General features: G+C 45.4%; 1 protein-coding gene across 1 annotated transcript in view; it reads right to left on the bottom strand.

Moving 5' to 3' along the window:
- The window catches only part of Prat2 (Phosphoribosylamidotransferase 2), a 39,990-nt gene continuing 23,927 nt past the window's right edge, over positions 1-16,063 (bottom strand). The window contains exons 7-10 of the mRNA XM_068370621.1: positions 15,849-15,976; positions 14,942-15,163; positions 7,911-8,031; positions 1-294 (exon numbers count right to left, since the gene is read on the bottom strand). Of these exons, the coding sequence (XP_068226722.1) occupies positions 155-294; positions 7,911-8,031; positions 14,942-15,163; positions 15,849-15,976 (611 nt within the window). The 3' untranslated portion in view covers positions 1-154. The remainder of the gene's footprint in view (positions 295-7,910; positions 8,032-14,941; positions 15,164-15,848; positions 15,977-16,063) is intronic.

Below are 16,063 nucleotides of genomic sequence, written 5' to 3'. Positions count from 1 at the left end.
TTTGGTTACAAAATTTTATTACTAACATACATAATTATCAAAAGATGTCATGGTCTTTCAGTAAAATCTGCTATGTAATACTGTACGTAATTATATTTACATTTTATAGAATATAAAGTAACATTAAAATACCCATGTTATCGGTTAAATAGTTTTACCATTCGAGATGCACCGGATATCTGCCATCCAGGCAAGCTGTACAGTGACCTACAGGGGCTTCATTCTTTAAAGATGCACCCTCCCTCACTGCCTTGACTAGGCCATCAATGCTGAGGTAAGCAAGGCTGTCTGCACCTATGGGAGAAAGAAAATATTTAAAGTTTGTAACATTTGGGGTATATATTTGTGGGGCATATTAAGTATATATGAAAAAAAAATTAGTAAAAGTGATTGACAATGGTGAAGAAAATACTGTCCAAAACTAACAATTTACTATCCACAAGCTAACTTGGTCATTGGAGAAATACTCCTTCAATTTCTGTTGACAAGGAAAGGGGCCTTTTAATACAGTATACTGAATCATTAATTTATACTCACTTACAGTGTTGTTCCTACACAAGAATACAAACCCTAAGTTTAAATATAAAAGATAACAGTGCAAGCTGGCATACGGCTATAAAATTTAACAAGGTGTCAACAACCGTTCAATTGTTACAAGTGGTAGCTGAGGGAGAAGCACCAGCCCCCACTCACTCATATCTTCTTCACTTTAATCTCAGCCATGGTCGAAGACAGACGTCTTCTTCCACATACCTAACTAACTCTGACAAATACAAATTGCTCTTGGTCTTTTCCTAGTATGACGCATAAGCATTTCGGGAACATTATATTGTCCATGAGTAGGAAACTTTATTATTTCATGTCTACTTTTCCTCACTAGGTTGGTTAAAGGTGAACACCTACCTTTACCTCCCTAGAGTTAGACTTCTGAAGTCTTAGGATCAGACAACCACAAGAGAGGATAGTGTATTCTGTGTGTAAACCAATCTGTTGGAGGAAACACTCGAGCAACAAGCGTCCTAGCGAGTGCTGATGATTCAATGTTTTCAGCCTTATTTGTTGGAACCGGTTACTTAACGAATGATCGCCTGAATTGGTCAGTGATCAAATCATTTCTAGGGGTTTGGGAGGTTCGCTTTATATACTACCTCTCGGCACTCTCAGTGCACTTAAGTGAAAGCTAACCCTTCACTTGATAGATATGCTTGCATTTTTCTCCTTCAGAGCTTACCAACCCTTTCTAGTTTTCGGCAGACTCGGTCGCAGCCTGATGTCCTAGCCTGGTAGTTTATCTATCCAGACCACTCAGAGGAGAGATCTTAGTTGATCTTGGCAGCTCTCAGTGGCTGAAGACGCCAAAAAAAAAAAAAAAAAAAATGAAAGCTAGCCATTCAACTGAGAGTTTTGCTTAATGCAAGAGATCCCTTAACACCTTGTGACGTGATTTCAAGCTCTAGTGAGCCTGGATCGCGGTGCCAAAGGTGAAAGTCTTCGTTTCACCTAAGGGTTGCTTAATGCAAGCAATCTCTCAACCGCTCGTAAAGTGATTCAGGCTCAGAGCTAGCCTGGATAGCGATGTCAAAGATAAACACTAGCCTTTCACCAGAGTTTTGCTGGAACCAAACGCTCTTACCTCCTCGACAATGCTATTCAAGCTCTCAGCGAGCCTGGTTCGCAGCGCCGAAGGTGAAAACAAGCCTTTCACCCGAGTTTTCTTGGAAATAAACGATCCTACAACTCCTCGGTAACACAATTCAGGCTCTCGGCGAGCCTGGTTCACATCACCAAAGATGAGAGACACCCTTTCATCTAAAAGATTTTCTTGACACAAACGATGTCAACGCTTCGTGACCCGGGCTTACAATGCAATTCAGGCTCACAGCTAGTCTGGATTGCGGTTCCAAAGGTAAAAACCTTTATGAGTATTGCTTGGACATAGTGATCTCTCAGCACCTCGCGACTAGGGCTCGCAGTGAGCTCGGATTGCAGCGCCAAAGGTGAAAGATATCTTTTCCCTAGAGTTTTGCTTGAAAAACAGGTAATCTCTCATTGCCATGTGATCCGGTCTCACGCGATTTGTGAGCTAGATCGCGCAGCTTACATGCTATTTAAACTAGTGACTGTCCATGAAGCAGTTGGGAATCTAGGATAAGTGGTTTATTTACTGTTGTATAGGATGTTTTCTTATTGAGAAACCTATATGTCCACAATAGCTAATTGTGTGCTTGCTTATGCTATCCATTGTAAGATTATAAGATTATAATAAAAATTTCGGTTAGCCTGTAAAGGTTCCGAAAATTTTTGAACAGCTTGGTGCGACAATTCAAAATTAAGACGTTTTGAGGAAATACAGTCTTGTTTACAACAACGTCGATGTCTCCAGCTATCATCCACTTTCTAATGGCGACTCCTCTTTTCTGCAGATCAACATAAGGTTCTCACACCAGTCCCTGAAGAATCTTACAGTCAGCCTGGCTCAGTTCTCAAGTTAAAACATGCAGATGTTTATGGTGAAACTTGAGAAATTTTGGAAGCTACTGTATTGTCTTGACAAAGCTCCAGGATAATAGCACCACTTAAAGCCAAAATATTAAAATGGCCAGAATTGGAAGAATTCAAGCCAAAGCTCATACATGAAATCAAAAGCAAGTTGTCCAACAACACTGTCTGTAAGCATGGCTCTCGGGTCTGGGAAGGATGGTCGACAACCCCGTCCAACAGAAGCCGTCCCTAACCCTTCCGTTGGCCCCAGACGTTAAGTTGGGGATGGACCACGTGGACAGGTACGAGGCGGGTCACGCAAACTCTCTCAGGGCCCAAGGGTCCTTCAAGCTGCTGCCGGGCTTAAGGACCCAGAAGCGGTTTTACGTGCCAGATGGGCGGCACTCGGGACCCCGCGCAGTCTATGCGGCGGTAGCCACCCTTAACCAGGGCAGTGTGCTTTTCCCCAGCATAGGCCGCAATGATGGAAGACACAGCCCAGGACATAGTGAACGTCACGTCGTGGCTGGACTGGTGGGCTTGCACCTTAGTAGGTTTTCAACTGTCCCATGACCTGGCAGTGCCTGAAAACCAAACCCTACTCCAGGAACTGATCCGCTCAGGTGGAAAGGCAATGAAATTCCTCACCTTCCAGTCCCTCACACAGACGGCCAACTGGATCTTACGGAGGAGAGACACTGTTCTCAATAAGTTGGTCTGTAGGCTCCCCGAGAGGGAAACGAAGTGCCCGAGGAACTCCCCGGTGTGGGGTGACTCCGTCTTCCCCTGGAAGGCAGTAGAGGAAGCTATGGAGAGGATAAGGAAGATCAAGGAGACAGGAGATTCCAGGCCCCCCTGCAGCAAGACATCCAACTCACAGAAGGGCTGCACCAGACGGTCCCCACACCTCGGCAGCACAACCCAGACGAGACTCCCCTTCGACGTTCTGGCGTCAAGCGTCGCAGCCACCCCGTAGGGGAAGCACGACTCCGCAGGCCTCCTTTAAGCCAAACTACTCCAACTCCAGGAGAGGCCGCTCTGGCCGCGCCTCCAGAAGAAGGTAGGAAGAGAGGCCCCCTACTCCTGCCGAAGCCTCAGGTAGGGGGATGCCTCAAACGTTCTTGGCAAGCATGGCGGGACAACGGAGCAGACCCATGATCCGTGGCAGTCCTGAGGGACTGGTAAAGAGTTCCCTTCCTAGCGGACCTGCCCCCTCTGATCCCCGACCAACGTGCAGAGTGGTTGGCTCCCAAGGACCCCTTGAAGAAGGCGGCATTACAAGAAGAAGTGTCAGCCATGCTCAGCAAAGGGGCATTAGAACTAGTCAAGGGCCCCTCCTCGGGGTTCTACAGCAGGCTCTTCCTGATGGAGAAGGCGACAGGGGGTTGGAGGCCGGTCATAGACCTCTCGGCCCTCAAAAAGTACATAAGCAAGACCGACTTTAAGATAGACACCCTGAAGTCGGTGATGGCAGCCTTGAGGGAAGGAGACTTCATGATATGTCGCTGGACCTCAAGGATGCTTATTTTCAGATCCCTGTCCACCCCTCCAGCGGGAAGTTCCTAAAGGTGAAGTGGGGTTCTCAGTCGTTGCAGTTCAGGACCTTATGCTTCAGGCTGTCAACAGCTCTGCAGGTCTTCACGAGTCTTCACAAACAGGGGATCCGCCTGATCCGGTACCTAGACGACTGGTTGTCGCTTTCAGCCTCAGAGGAAGCACTGAAGGAGCGAGGCGCAAAGCTTCTACGGTTCTGCAAGGACTTGGGATCACCATCAACATAGAAAAGTCGTAGTTGATCCCCTCCACCAGGATGACTTACCTGGGGATGGTCCTGGACTCCAAGTTGGGGAGAGCCTTTCCCTCCACAGAGAGGCTCGAAAACCTGGACTGTATAATCCTCCCCTTCCTATCGGACTTCACAAGGAGAGCCAAGGACTGGCAGAGGTTAGTGGGCCACCTGGTATTGCTAGAGAAGCTAGTCCCTCGGGGGAGACTCAAGCTAAGGGCAGTTCAATGGAACCTGAAAGAACTCTGATCCCCGGGGGTGTCCCCGCACAAGATGGTCACAGTTTCCCAGGAGACGAAGGAGACCCCGAAGTGGTGGTCCAACAGGGCGAATACCCTCAAAGGGATGCCATTCGCGACCGCCCCTCCAGAGATTTTTCTCTTCACGGACGCCTCGAAAGAGGGGTGGGGAACCCATCTCCTCGACGAATCAGCGAAGGGAAAGTGGTCCCCCGAGGAAAAGACCTTGATGGCGGTTCAGAGAGCATGCTTAGAGTTCTTCCACCTTCTCCGAGAGAACACGGTGGCGCTCATGTGCGACAACGCCACTGTGGTAGCCTACGTGAAGAAGCAAGGAGGGCTAAAGTCGAGGGAGTTGTGCGACCTCACAGCAAAGATCCTGGAATGGGCCGAAAGGGAACACATCGAACTCACAGCCAGGTTCATTCCGGGGAAAAAGAACGTCCTAGCCAACGGCCTCAGCAGGGTGGGGCAAGTAGTAGGGTCAGAGTGGTCCTTACACCCGGAAGTTGCCCAGACAATCATCCGGAAGTGGGGGTCTCCGGTGATAGACCTCTTCGCCACAAAGCTCAACGCCCAGCTCCCCGTGTTCTGTTCTCCAATGTCAGACTCAACGGCAGCGATTGAGGACGCCTTCCAGCACACTTGGGACGGTCTCGACGTTTACGCCTTCCTTCCCTTCGGGACCCTCAGACAAGTCCTCAACAGGGTCAGACGCGCAAAGAACCTGCGGATGACTTTGGTAGCGCCCTGGTGGCCGGAGGGAGAGTGGTTCGCGGACCTAAAGGAACTAGCGGTCCTTCCACTGTGGCCGCTTCCGGACAGAGAAGATCTCCTCCGTCAGCCCCACTTCGAGAAGTTTCACGAAAACCCTCGGTCCCTCCGCCTACGAGCGTGGAGGTTATTGAGCGCCTCCTGAGGAAGGAGGGATACTCATCTAAGACCGCTGCGAGGATGTCGGGATATCTGAGAAAGTCTTCAGTCTTGGTTTATCAAGCTAAATGGGCCGCATTCACGAAATGGTGTGCCTCCCAGAACCTCAGGCCGTTAGATGCCTCCATTCATTAGGTAGTGGACTTCCTAGTTCACCTGAGAGACAACCTAGGAGTATCTATCCCGGCCATCAAGGGTGTTCGAGCCGCATTGGGTCAGGTTTTTCTCCTCAAGGGACTCGATCTAGGAGCTTCCCGGCAGATCTCGATGCTCATTAAGAGCTTCGAACAATCGTGTTCTCCACGTTCCTCTAGAGTTCCGCAATGGGACGTAGCCAGAGTCCTCAATGCCCTTTCTAAACCACCCTTCGAACCCCTCAGGAACATACATGACAAAGACCTTACCCTCAAGACAGTCTTCCTCCTCGCCTTGGCCTCCGCTAAACGAGTTAGTGAGCTCCACAGGTTGTCGTACGAGGTTTCGCACTTGAAAGGGTGGAAAGATTTAAGTTTCAAGTTCTTGCCTGACTTCGTAGCCAAAACGCAGAATCCTGATTCCTGGGACCCCAGATTTGAGGGCTTTTTGGTTCCAGCAATTCCACGTTCAGACAATCCGGGAGATTTATTGCTATGCCCAGTCAGAAAAATACCTGGAAAGGACAGCTAGATTTCGCCCTGAGATTAAGAGCCTGTTTGTCTCCTCGGGCCCGGTAAAGAAGGCAGTGTCCAGGAACACCATCTCCTTCTGGTTGCATAAAGTCATAAAGAGAGCCTATGACAGTGACGGTTCCTCGGTGCCGGGCAGACCGCGCCCCCATGACATCAGAGGTCTGAGCACGTCATTAGCCTTCGATAAGAACATGGCGGTGGGCCAGATTCTGAAGGCAGGTACATGGTCCAGCCAGTCCACCTTTACGGCCCACTACCTGAAGGACTGTACAAGGAAGTCTCTGGACTCCTTCTCCATTGGCCCAGTCATTTCCGCACTCCAACAGGTTTAAGGTTGAAGCCCCGGGGAAGCCCGTGGGAAGTAATTCCAAGCGACACAAGTTCCTTCCTTACTATCCCCCTTATTCCTGCTTCCCCTCCATTCCCTTTCCTCCGCCTATATGAGAATCGTTCATTGGAGACGCCCACGTCCAGAGAGTTTTTACAGAGGTGAGTTACTTAGTTTTTTGCGTAGTTCTCCCCAAGTCACCTATTCCGTTTTATTGTCAGCAGAACCTAGCCTCCTATCTAGGTTCAGTCATTTTAGATCCAGCAGGTCTCTCGGTCTGTTAAGTCCACCCCCGCCTCCTAAGGTGTAAGTCTCCTAAGAAAGTAGTTCGAGGTAAGTACTCCGTGTTGGAACAAATCACAAATTTTAAGTAATTTGTATTTTTCCTAACAGTACTTACCTCGAACTACTTTCGGGTTATTGCCCGCCCATCCTTCCCCGAGTGTCTTACAGGAGTTCGATACCATAATTATCAAAAAGCTTACTGGTGACCGAGACCTAGCTCCATGCTCTCGCACGCTGACCCGGGTCGCCTCAGGGCGAGTATCCATCCGCCACGGAGGGACCCACTATAGAAAACGGAGATAGGGGAAACCACACAAAATTCTGGTCGGTTGGGAGGAGAATCCTAGATACTCCTAAGAAAGTAGTTCGAGGTAAGTCCTGTTAGGAAACATACAAATTACTTAAAATTTGTGATTTTTGCGCAAACGTCTATACTAACACTAGAACCTTGATGTGTTGGTCAAACCTAAAAATCTTAAGGTAATAATTCAATTGTCATCATCAAGGACTTTAAAATGATGGTGGCAACATAACAATTAGAATCCCAGTATCAAATACCGAATAACTGCAACCGTGTCAGAAAAGACAATGTGTAAACAGAAAACAGACGACTAACTGTTCTCTTACTGCTTTTTAAATTAAAGATTAAAAATAAATAAAAAATATAAAGTAGTACAGTATACTGTGCATGTTGGAACTAGGCACAAATTGAAAATGTTAAATCACATTCAATTTAACTTTTTAGTGTGATTCTGACGTCATGTAGTTAGCATTTTAATTTTCAAAAGTAAAAATCCTGAAAATAAATGCGCATGGTTTGATTGGCAACAGAGGAAGAATCCTTCAGCACCTCCGAGTGGGGAGAGGCCCTTCCCTTTGATGAAGGGATTATCTAAATGGAAGACAGCCTGTGAATAGTGGTTTTCACACGCCCCTGTTGTATACACGACACCCACAAGGTGATCGCGCGAGGGTAGTAACCTCTGCATTACATGCTTTTATCTTTCTCTAGTATATTTGGAAGATTTATATTAGAAAAGTGTAAAGAAGGACTTCTTTCACCGGGCGTCACAGGTCTCTTCCCAGAAATAGATTTTTCCTTCGTCAAAATCCCTTTTTACATTCAACTTGACATTGTATAACAGTCTACCTACTGCAACCACAGGCTTAACATTTCACCACCATCTTACCGATAAAATCTGCTAATTCGTCGAGGGGTTTCTTATTAGCGATGAGCTCTCCACGAGTTGGAATGTTAATACCCATGTAGCAGGGGTAATGAATGGGTGGGGAAGCAATACGTATGTGCACCTGCAAAAGAAAAATGTACGATAAAAAGAAATATGTATCGGTCTATGTTGTATATGTTAAAAATTTGCCACTATTGTTAAAGTATTGTATTTCCCTATTATAATAGATTGCATAGCTTAACTATCAGTTGGAGTTTTTTATAATAAACCATTTTTATTTGTCACTAATTGAAAATTAATTAATAAACAAATTTATATAACTACTAGCATTTCTGGTAACTTTGAATTTTCATAAAATGTTATTTTCATTAATAAAATAAATTTTTGAATATACTTACCCGGTGATCATATTGGCTGCAACTCTGTTGCTCGACAGAAAAACCTACGGTCAAAATACGCCAGCGATCGCTATGCAGGTGGGGGTGTACAACAACAGCGCCATCTGTCGAGCAGGTACTTAGTACTCCAAGTAAACAAAGAACCAATTTTCTCCTCGGTCCACTGGGTCTCTATTGGGGAGGAAGGGAGGGTCCTTTAATATATGATCACCGGGTAAGTATATTCAAAAATTTATTTTATTAATGAAAATAACATTTTTCAATATTAAACTTAGCCGGTGATCCTATAGGCTGATTCACACCCAGGGGGGTGGGTAGAGACCAGCATTACATGTTTACATTATTATGAGCTAAGTATTTTGTATTTCATTTTAGCAGTTATTCAAAATAACAAACATAAAATAAATAAGTACCTGGTAAGGAAGTCGACTTGAACAATTACTCTGCCTTTTTAAGTACGTCTTCCTTACGGAGCCTCGCGATCCTCTTAGGATGCTGAGCGACCCCTAGGATCTGAAGTATCAAGGGTTGCAACCCATACAACAGGACCTCATCAAAACCTCTAATCTAGGTGCTTCTCAAGAAATGACTTTGACCACCCGCCAAATCAAGTAGGATGCGAAAGGCTTCATAGCCTTCCGGACAACCCAAAAACAATAATAAAACATTTCAAGAGAAAGATTAAAAAGGTTATGGAATTAGGGAATTGTAGTGGTTGAGCCCTCACCCACTACTGCACTCGTTGCTACGAATGGTCCCAGAGTGTAGCAGTTCTCGTAAAGAGACTGGACATTCTTAAGATAAAAAGACGCGAACACTGATTTGCTTTTCCAATAGGTTGCGTCGATTATACTTTGCAGAGATCTATTTTGTTTAAAGGCCACGGAAGTTGCGACAGCTCTAACTTCGTGTGTCCTTACCTTCAGCAAAGCTTGGTCTTCCTCATTCAGATGGGAATGAGCTTCTCATATTAACAGTCTGATAAAATAGGATAAAGCATTCTTTGACATAGGCAAAGATGGATTCTTAACTGAACACCATAAAGCTTCAGACGGGCCTCGTAAAGGTTTTTAAATAGAACTTAAGAGCTCTTACAGGACATAAGACTCTTACTAGTTCATTTCCAACCATACGATAAGTTGGAATATCGAACGATATTGGTCAAGGCCGAGAAGGCAGCTCGTGTTTGGCTAGAAAACCAAGTTGTAGAACATGTAGCCGTTTCGGATGAGAATCCGATGTTCTTGCTGAAGGCATGAATCTCACTGACTCTTTTAGCTGTGGCTAATCATACCAGGAAAAGAGTCTTTAAGGTGAGATCTTTCAGGGAGGCTGATTGTAGCGGTTCGAACCTGTCTGACATAAGGAATCTTAGTACCACGTCTAAATTCCAACCAGGTGTAACCAAACGACGCTCCTTCGTGGTCTCAAAAGACTTAAGGAGGTCCTGTAGATCTTTATTGTTGGAAAGATCTAAGCCTCTGTGACGGAAGACTGATGCCAACATGCTTCTGTAACCCTTGATAGTGGGAGCTGAAAGAGATCGATCTTTCCTCAGATATAAGAGAAAGTCAGCTATTTGAGTTACAGAGGTACTGGTCGAGGATACGGATACTGACTTGCACCAGTTTCGGAAGATTTCCCACTTCGATTGGTAGACTCTAAGGGTGGATGTTCTCCTTGCTCTAGCAATCGCTCTGGCTGCCTCCTTCGAAAAGCCTCTAGCTCTCGAGAGTCTTTCGATAGTCTGAAGGCAATCAGACGAAGAGCGTGGAGGCCTTGGTGTACCTTTTTTACGCGTGGCTGACGTAGAAGGTCCACCCTTAGGGGAAGTGTTCTGGGAACGTCTACTAGCCATCGAAGTACCTCGGTGAACCATTCTCTCGCGGGCCAGAGGGAAGCAACTAGCGTCAACCTTGTCCCTTCGTGAGAGGCGAACTTCTGCAGTACCTTGTTGACAATCTTGAACGGAGGGAATGCATATAGATCTAGATGTGACCAATCTAGTAGAAAGGCATCTATATGAACTGCTGCTGGGTCCGGGATTGGTGAGCAAAATATTGGGAGCCTCTTGGTCATCGAGGTTGCGAAGAGATCTATGGTTGGCTGGCCCCAGGTGGCCCAAAGTCTCTTGCATACATCCTTGTGGAGGGTCCATTCTGTTGGAATTATTTGTCCCTTCCGACTGAGACAATCTGCCATGACATTCAAGTTGCCTTGGATGAACCTCGTTACTAGTGATCTGTCTAGACCTTTTGACCAGGTGAGGAGGTCCCTTGCGATCTCGTACAATGTCAAGAGAGTAGGTCCCTCCTTGCTTGGAGATGTACGCCAAAGCCGTGGTGTTGTCCGAGTTCACCTCCACCACTTTGCCTTGAAGGAGAGACCTGAAGCTTTTCCAGGTCAGACGTACTGCCAGTAGCTCCTTGCAGTTGAAATGCATTGTCCTTTGACTAGAGTTCCATAATCCCGAGCATTCCCTACCGTCTAATGTCGCACCCCAGCCTACGTCCGATGCGTCCGAGAAGAGAACGTGGTTGGGAGTCTGAACAGTCAGGGGAAGACCCTCTCTAAGGTTGATATAGTCCTTTCATCAAGTCAGACAAGACTTTATCTTTCTGGAAACCGGGATCGAGACCGCTTCTAGCGTCTTGTCCTTTTTCCAGTGAAAAGCTAGATGGTACAGAAGAGGACGGAGGTGTAGTCTTCCTAGTGACACAAATTGAACCACGGATGACAGTGTCCCTACCAGACTCATCCTCAGCCTGACTGGCCAGCGTTCCTTCTTCAGCATCTTCTGGATGGATAGCAGGGCTGGGGGCTGATCGTCTTGTTCAGCAACATCCTCATCAGAGGGTTCCTCATCCGAAACTGATGAGGAAACGGCAACGGAGTGGGCAACGTCTGACTCGCTGAATCCGGTCGCACTGGTGGATGCGTGACAGAGCCGGACGCAATATCATGGCACTGCTGCACAGTCTGTGAACTGTCAACAACCATGGGTGCGCGAGGAAGTACAGAGTCAACCCGAAACTGTCTAGACTGTCTGGGTTGTGCAGTCAACACCCTACCGGGTTGCTGAGGTTGACGCACTGCGTCACAACAAGGCACCTCTGCTGGTTGTTGAACGTCCTGAACGTCAACAACCACCTCCGAGCGTCGCTTAACGTCAACGTGCGACTGGCAACCCACACTGGGTCGCATCGGTGGAGGAACCACCTTAACTGGCAGACGCGAGTAGGTTACCTCAGCGTCAACAGGGCGCACAACCGACCGGTTGGAAGGTTGTTGGCCAAAAGGAGGAACCACCTCAACTGGCAGACGCGAGTAGGTTACCTCAGCGTCAACAGGGCGCACAACCGACCGGTTGGAAGGTTGTTGGCCAGAAGGAGGAACCACCTCAACTGGCAGACGCGAGTAGGTTACCTCAGCGTCAACAGGGCGCACAACCGACCGGTTGGAAGGTTGTTGGCCAGAAGGTTCTTCTCCGCATTTAAGTCCTCTATCAAGGACGCAAGCTTGGACTGCATGGCTTGCAGCAAAGCCCATTTAGGGTCTACGGGAGCAGGTGTGGCAACAGACGGGGTTAGCGACTGAGGCGGAACCGTTTACCATCCCTGAAAGCCTAGTTATGTGTGACATAATAGTACAGCAAAACTTCAAAGGCTTGACAAAAGCTGAGAAGTTGTCCTGTAAACAACTTGGAGCGTCTCCTGGCTAGGCGCCAGGGCGAGTCTACCAGAAATGAGAAGTCTATCTGGGCAGAGGCATGAACTCCCAAGCCGAGAACTTCTCTCGTGTCCTATCAGACTCTCGCTCTATAAGCCAGTTTAAAAGAAGGGAAATCAAAGGCTGTATCCCTAAAACTCCTCCTGGTGCAAAAACCAGTCGCCTAGCCAACGTAACGCTCTCTAGGAGAGCGAGAGAGCACTAGCTTAAAAAACAATGGCTTCGAAGTAGCTAGGCCTAGTGTAAGTTCTGACGTTTAGGCGAATGAGGAGCAGCAGTTACAAGATCCGGACGAAGATCCTTAAAAAAAAATCATCATGATTTAATTAAAGTCCATAGGAGGCTAAGCAGCTTAAGGCACCTCTCCAAATGACAGAGTCCTCAAGGGAATATCAGAAGGAGGGAGAACAGCACTTTCTCATCTACAGGAACCTTGTCCGATAAAAGCTAGGTTATCTCAGTGAGTCTCTCACTGGTGCATTAGTAGCAGACCAGAAGGCAACGTCATGTAACTGCTTGACAGTCTGTGAACTGTCAACAACTGAACTGTCAACCACAACAGGTGCGTGAGGACATACAGTGTTCACTCGAGACTGCTTTGACTGTCTATACTGAGCAGTCAAAACAACTCTAGAATGCGGAGGTTGACGCACCGCGTCAAAACAAATCAACTTAGACTGTTGTTGTACCTCGCGAACGTCAACGGAAGGTTCCGTGCGTTACTGAACGTCAACATGCGGCTGGCAGGGTACACTGGAACGCATGGGTGGCGGGACTCTCTCAGCTGGAGTGCGGCAGAAGGTCGCCTCAGCGTCCACAGGACGCACAACCGTGTTGGTTCTAGGCTAGAGGTTGGTGCAGTGTCAACCTTCTCCGCACGAAAGTCTCGCATCAATGACGTTAACTGAGACTGCATGGTCTGCAGCAAAGACCACTTAGGGTCTACAGGAGCAGGTGCTGCAACAGACGGTGTGACTGCCTGATGTGGTACTGCTTTGCCTCTCTTAGGAGGTGAGCAGTCGTCGGAAGACTGCAGCGAGTCCGAACTGACCCAGTGGCTACAACTGGGCCGTTGGACTTGCGCGGAAGGGACCGACTTGCGCTTAATAAGCTGCGAGACCTTGGTCCATGGTTTCTTACGAGAAACCTCTTCCGCAGACGAGAAATAAATGGGCTCTCTCGTCTTTGTGTGGGTGGGGCGATCTTGGGTAGATACACCCGAAACCACGGAGGGAAACGTCTGTTCGTTGATCAAGGCCTGACGAACCCATAAGTCGTTCGACATTACTTCTCCCCTGGGCTTGGGAGCTTGCAAGAGGTCCCGGACTAGGTGAACGACAGGCACGAACAGACGAACCCTCGGACGCAACACTGTAACACTTTGCGCATATCACTTTATCACTTTGATTTTCTGTTTTGCACTATTTCACTGAAATCGAAACTTTTACTGATTTCTACCTGAAACACGCAATTCTACCCTTCATTAAAAGGTAGTAATTGCGAAATCAGTCGTATAATGCAGCTCATTAATACTAGCAAAAAACAGAAAACATATATAAAGATAAAAAATTCAGTGGCTGGGAAAGAGACTAAACACTAGTTCAAATAAACTACGTTTACAATCTCTCACCGCACATAGCCTGGGGACAAGAATAAAACCCTAGAAACGTTTTACCTTCTTCCCCGTACAGCGACTAGGGAGGAGAGTAACACGAGAACAACGTTACCCGCTTGAACGGAACGTTTTCTCTCCTCTCTCTCCCTCCGTCTCTATCTCTCTCTCTTTCTCTCTTGATTTCGCACCTAAGAGAAGAGCCCAATTATATATCGTCAAAATAACATGTTATTTGACTAAAAGAAAAAACTGAAAGGTTTTCCAAATAAAAAGTTCCTTTAATTTAGAATTTAAAACATTTAAGCTAAGAAAGAATGAACGAAACATCAGAATCGATTTACTCTTACTGCAAAGTGAAACCGTGATACACTCTCTCTCTATCGTAACGATAGAGCGCATGTTGAACGTCCTAACGTCAACAACTGCGTAGACTAAAAAACTAAACGTTAGTTCATCTTTGAAAACAGTACGAAGACTATCAAAGAAATTCTTTCATAAAACATTAAATTTAAAAAGTTTTAAATTCTTTAAAGGCTAAATACGATATAACGGGCTCAACGTTGATTAACTTCGGTTCCAAGTTAGGACCGCCTACTATCAGGAAAGGTCGCATATAACAAAACATAAAAATTTATTTTTAAATGTTTATAATAAATGGAAAGTTAATCGAAGAGGCCTAATAAAGGCGGAGAGATGTAAAATATATAGATCTATAACGTGTTAAGCAAAATTACTAAAAACCTAAACACACTTCCGTCTAAGGGAAGGGTCGGCCATTTAAAAGTGAAAGAGAGTCCATACTCTCTTTGTCACCATAATTAAATCTATCCTAAACGAGTTCAAGTTTTGAGATGAAGATAAAACACCTGCATAGCGAAAGCTCAAAACTAGAATAGTGTACTTCACCAAATAGTTGTGAAAACAAATCCAGTTAGTAACAGCGTATTAGTAGGTCTTGCCGGTAGCCCGACAGAGAGAAAATTGGTTCTTTGTTTACTTGGAGTACTAAGTACCTGCTCGACAGATGGCGCTGTTGTTGTACACCCCCCACCTGCATAGCGATCGCTGGCGTATTTTGACCGTAGGTTTTTCTGTCGAGCAACAGAGTTGCAGCCAATATGATCACCGGCTAAGTTTAATATTGAAAATTTGGAAATCGCTAATGAACATCAAATTTTCCTCCTTAAAGAAAATTATCTTTTCTATAAACTGAATCACCATCATTCTTCAACAGAATGAAGCATTTAATAACCATACTGACCCATGCCACAATAATTACAGTACTGTACCTCTCTAGCTCCAGCTTGTCTCAAAAGACGAATGATAGGACCAACGGTAGTTCCTCTGACAATCGAGTCATCTACCAGCACCACGCTCCTACCAGCAAGGTTTTCAGACAACGCACCAAATTTTTTAGCCACTGCAAGCTGTCGAGAACGTGTATCGGGCTGAATAAAACTCCTGCCCACGTAGCGGTTCTTGCACAAAACTTCGACGTACGGAAGACCAGACTAAAAGAATTAATATTAATCGTATTAGATTTCACTAGTATTAAAAATATACTAGCTTATATGGAACTATCCCCCAAAGACTATTAACCGGCTCAGCAGGCCCCACAGAACTAAAAAAATATTATATGCGAGAAGAACCAAGAGATGATTGAAGGGCAGAACTTTACTTTACTGTACTTACAAAATAAAATGCACTCTATTAATAAACAAACCTCAGAAAAATATTGTAAAACAAAGTCGTTAATCTATTAATCTAATCAAAAGCAGTATCTTACTGTATTTCTATTTTTTGAACTGTAATGTAATATTATTTAAGGAAAAATAAAAAATATAAACATAATAATAATAATAAAGATGAATCTCAGATGAAAAATATTATAAAACAAATTGTTTTTAAATCATCAATCTCATCAAAAGCAGCAACATAATTCTATTTCTTGTACTGTAATGTAAATTAATTATATGAAAAACTAGAAATATAAACATAATACTGTAACGATAAAACAAAAACAAAAATACTAAAATATAAACAATAATAATGATGAAACAAAAATATATTAAAAACGTAGACATCATAATAATGATAAACCACAAAAACATTAAAAACATAAACATCTTAATAAAGAACCACAAAAATTATAAACTATACAGAAAGCGCAGTAAGAAAATGAACCTTGAAACATACTTGCAAGGCAAATCCTACTGCAGCTGGCGTGGCAGATTCCGGCACTGTAGAGATGATGTCCGCATCTACCGGTGCTTCGATGGCTAGCTGACGTCCACATCGCTTCCGGACGCTATACACTTGTTGCCCTGATAATGTTAAAATTACTTAGTTTTTAATAACAATGGCCTTGGGAATTTCTGAAGAATTTTATCCGAGAGATTCACGAGTCTCTA

This window comes from Palaemon carinicauda, chromosome 3, assembly GCF_036898095.1.
Source record: "Palaemon carinicauda isolate YSFRI2023 chromosome 3, ASM3689809v2, whole genome shotgun sequence".
Lineage (NCBI taxonomy): Eukaryota > Metazoa > Arthropoda > Malacostraca > Decapoda > Palaemonidae > Palaemon > Palaemon carinicauda.
Note: the sequence above shows the minus strand (reverse complement) of the source record. Positions and strands in the feature narration are given on the sequence as shown.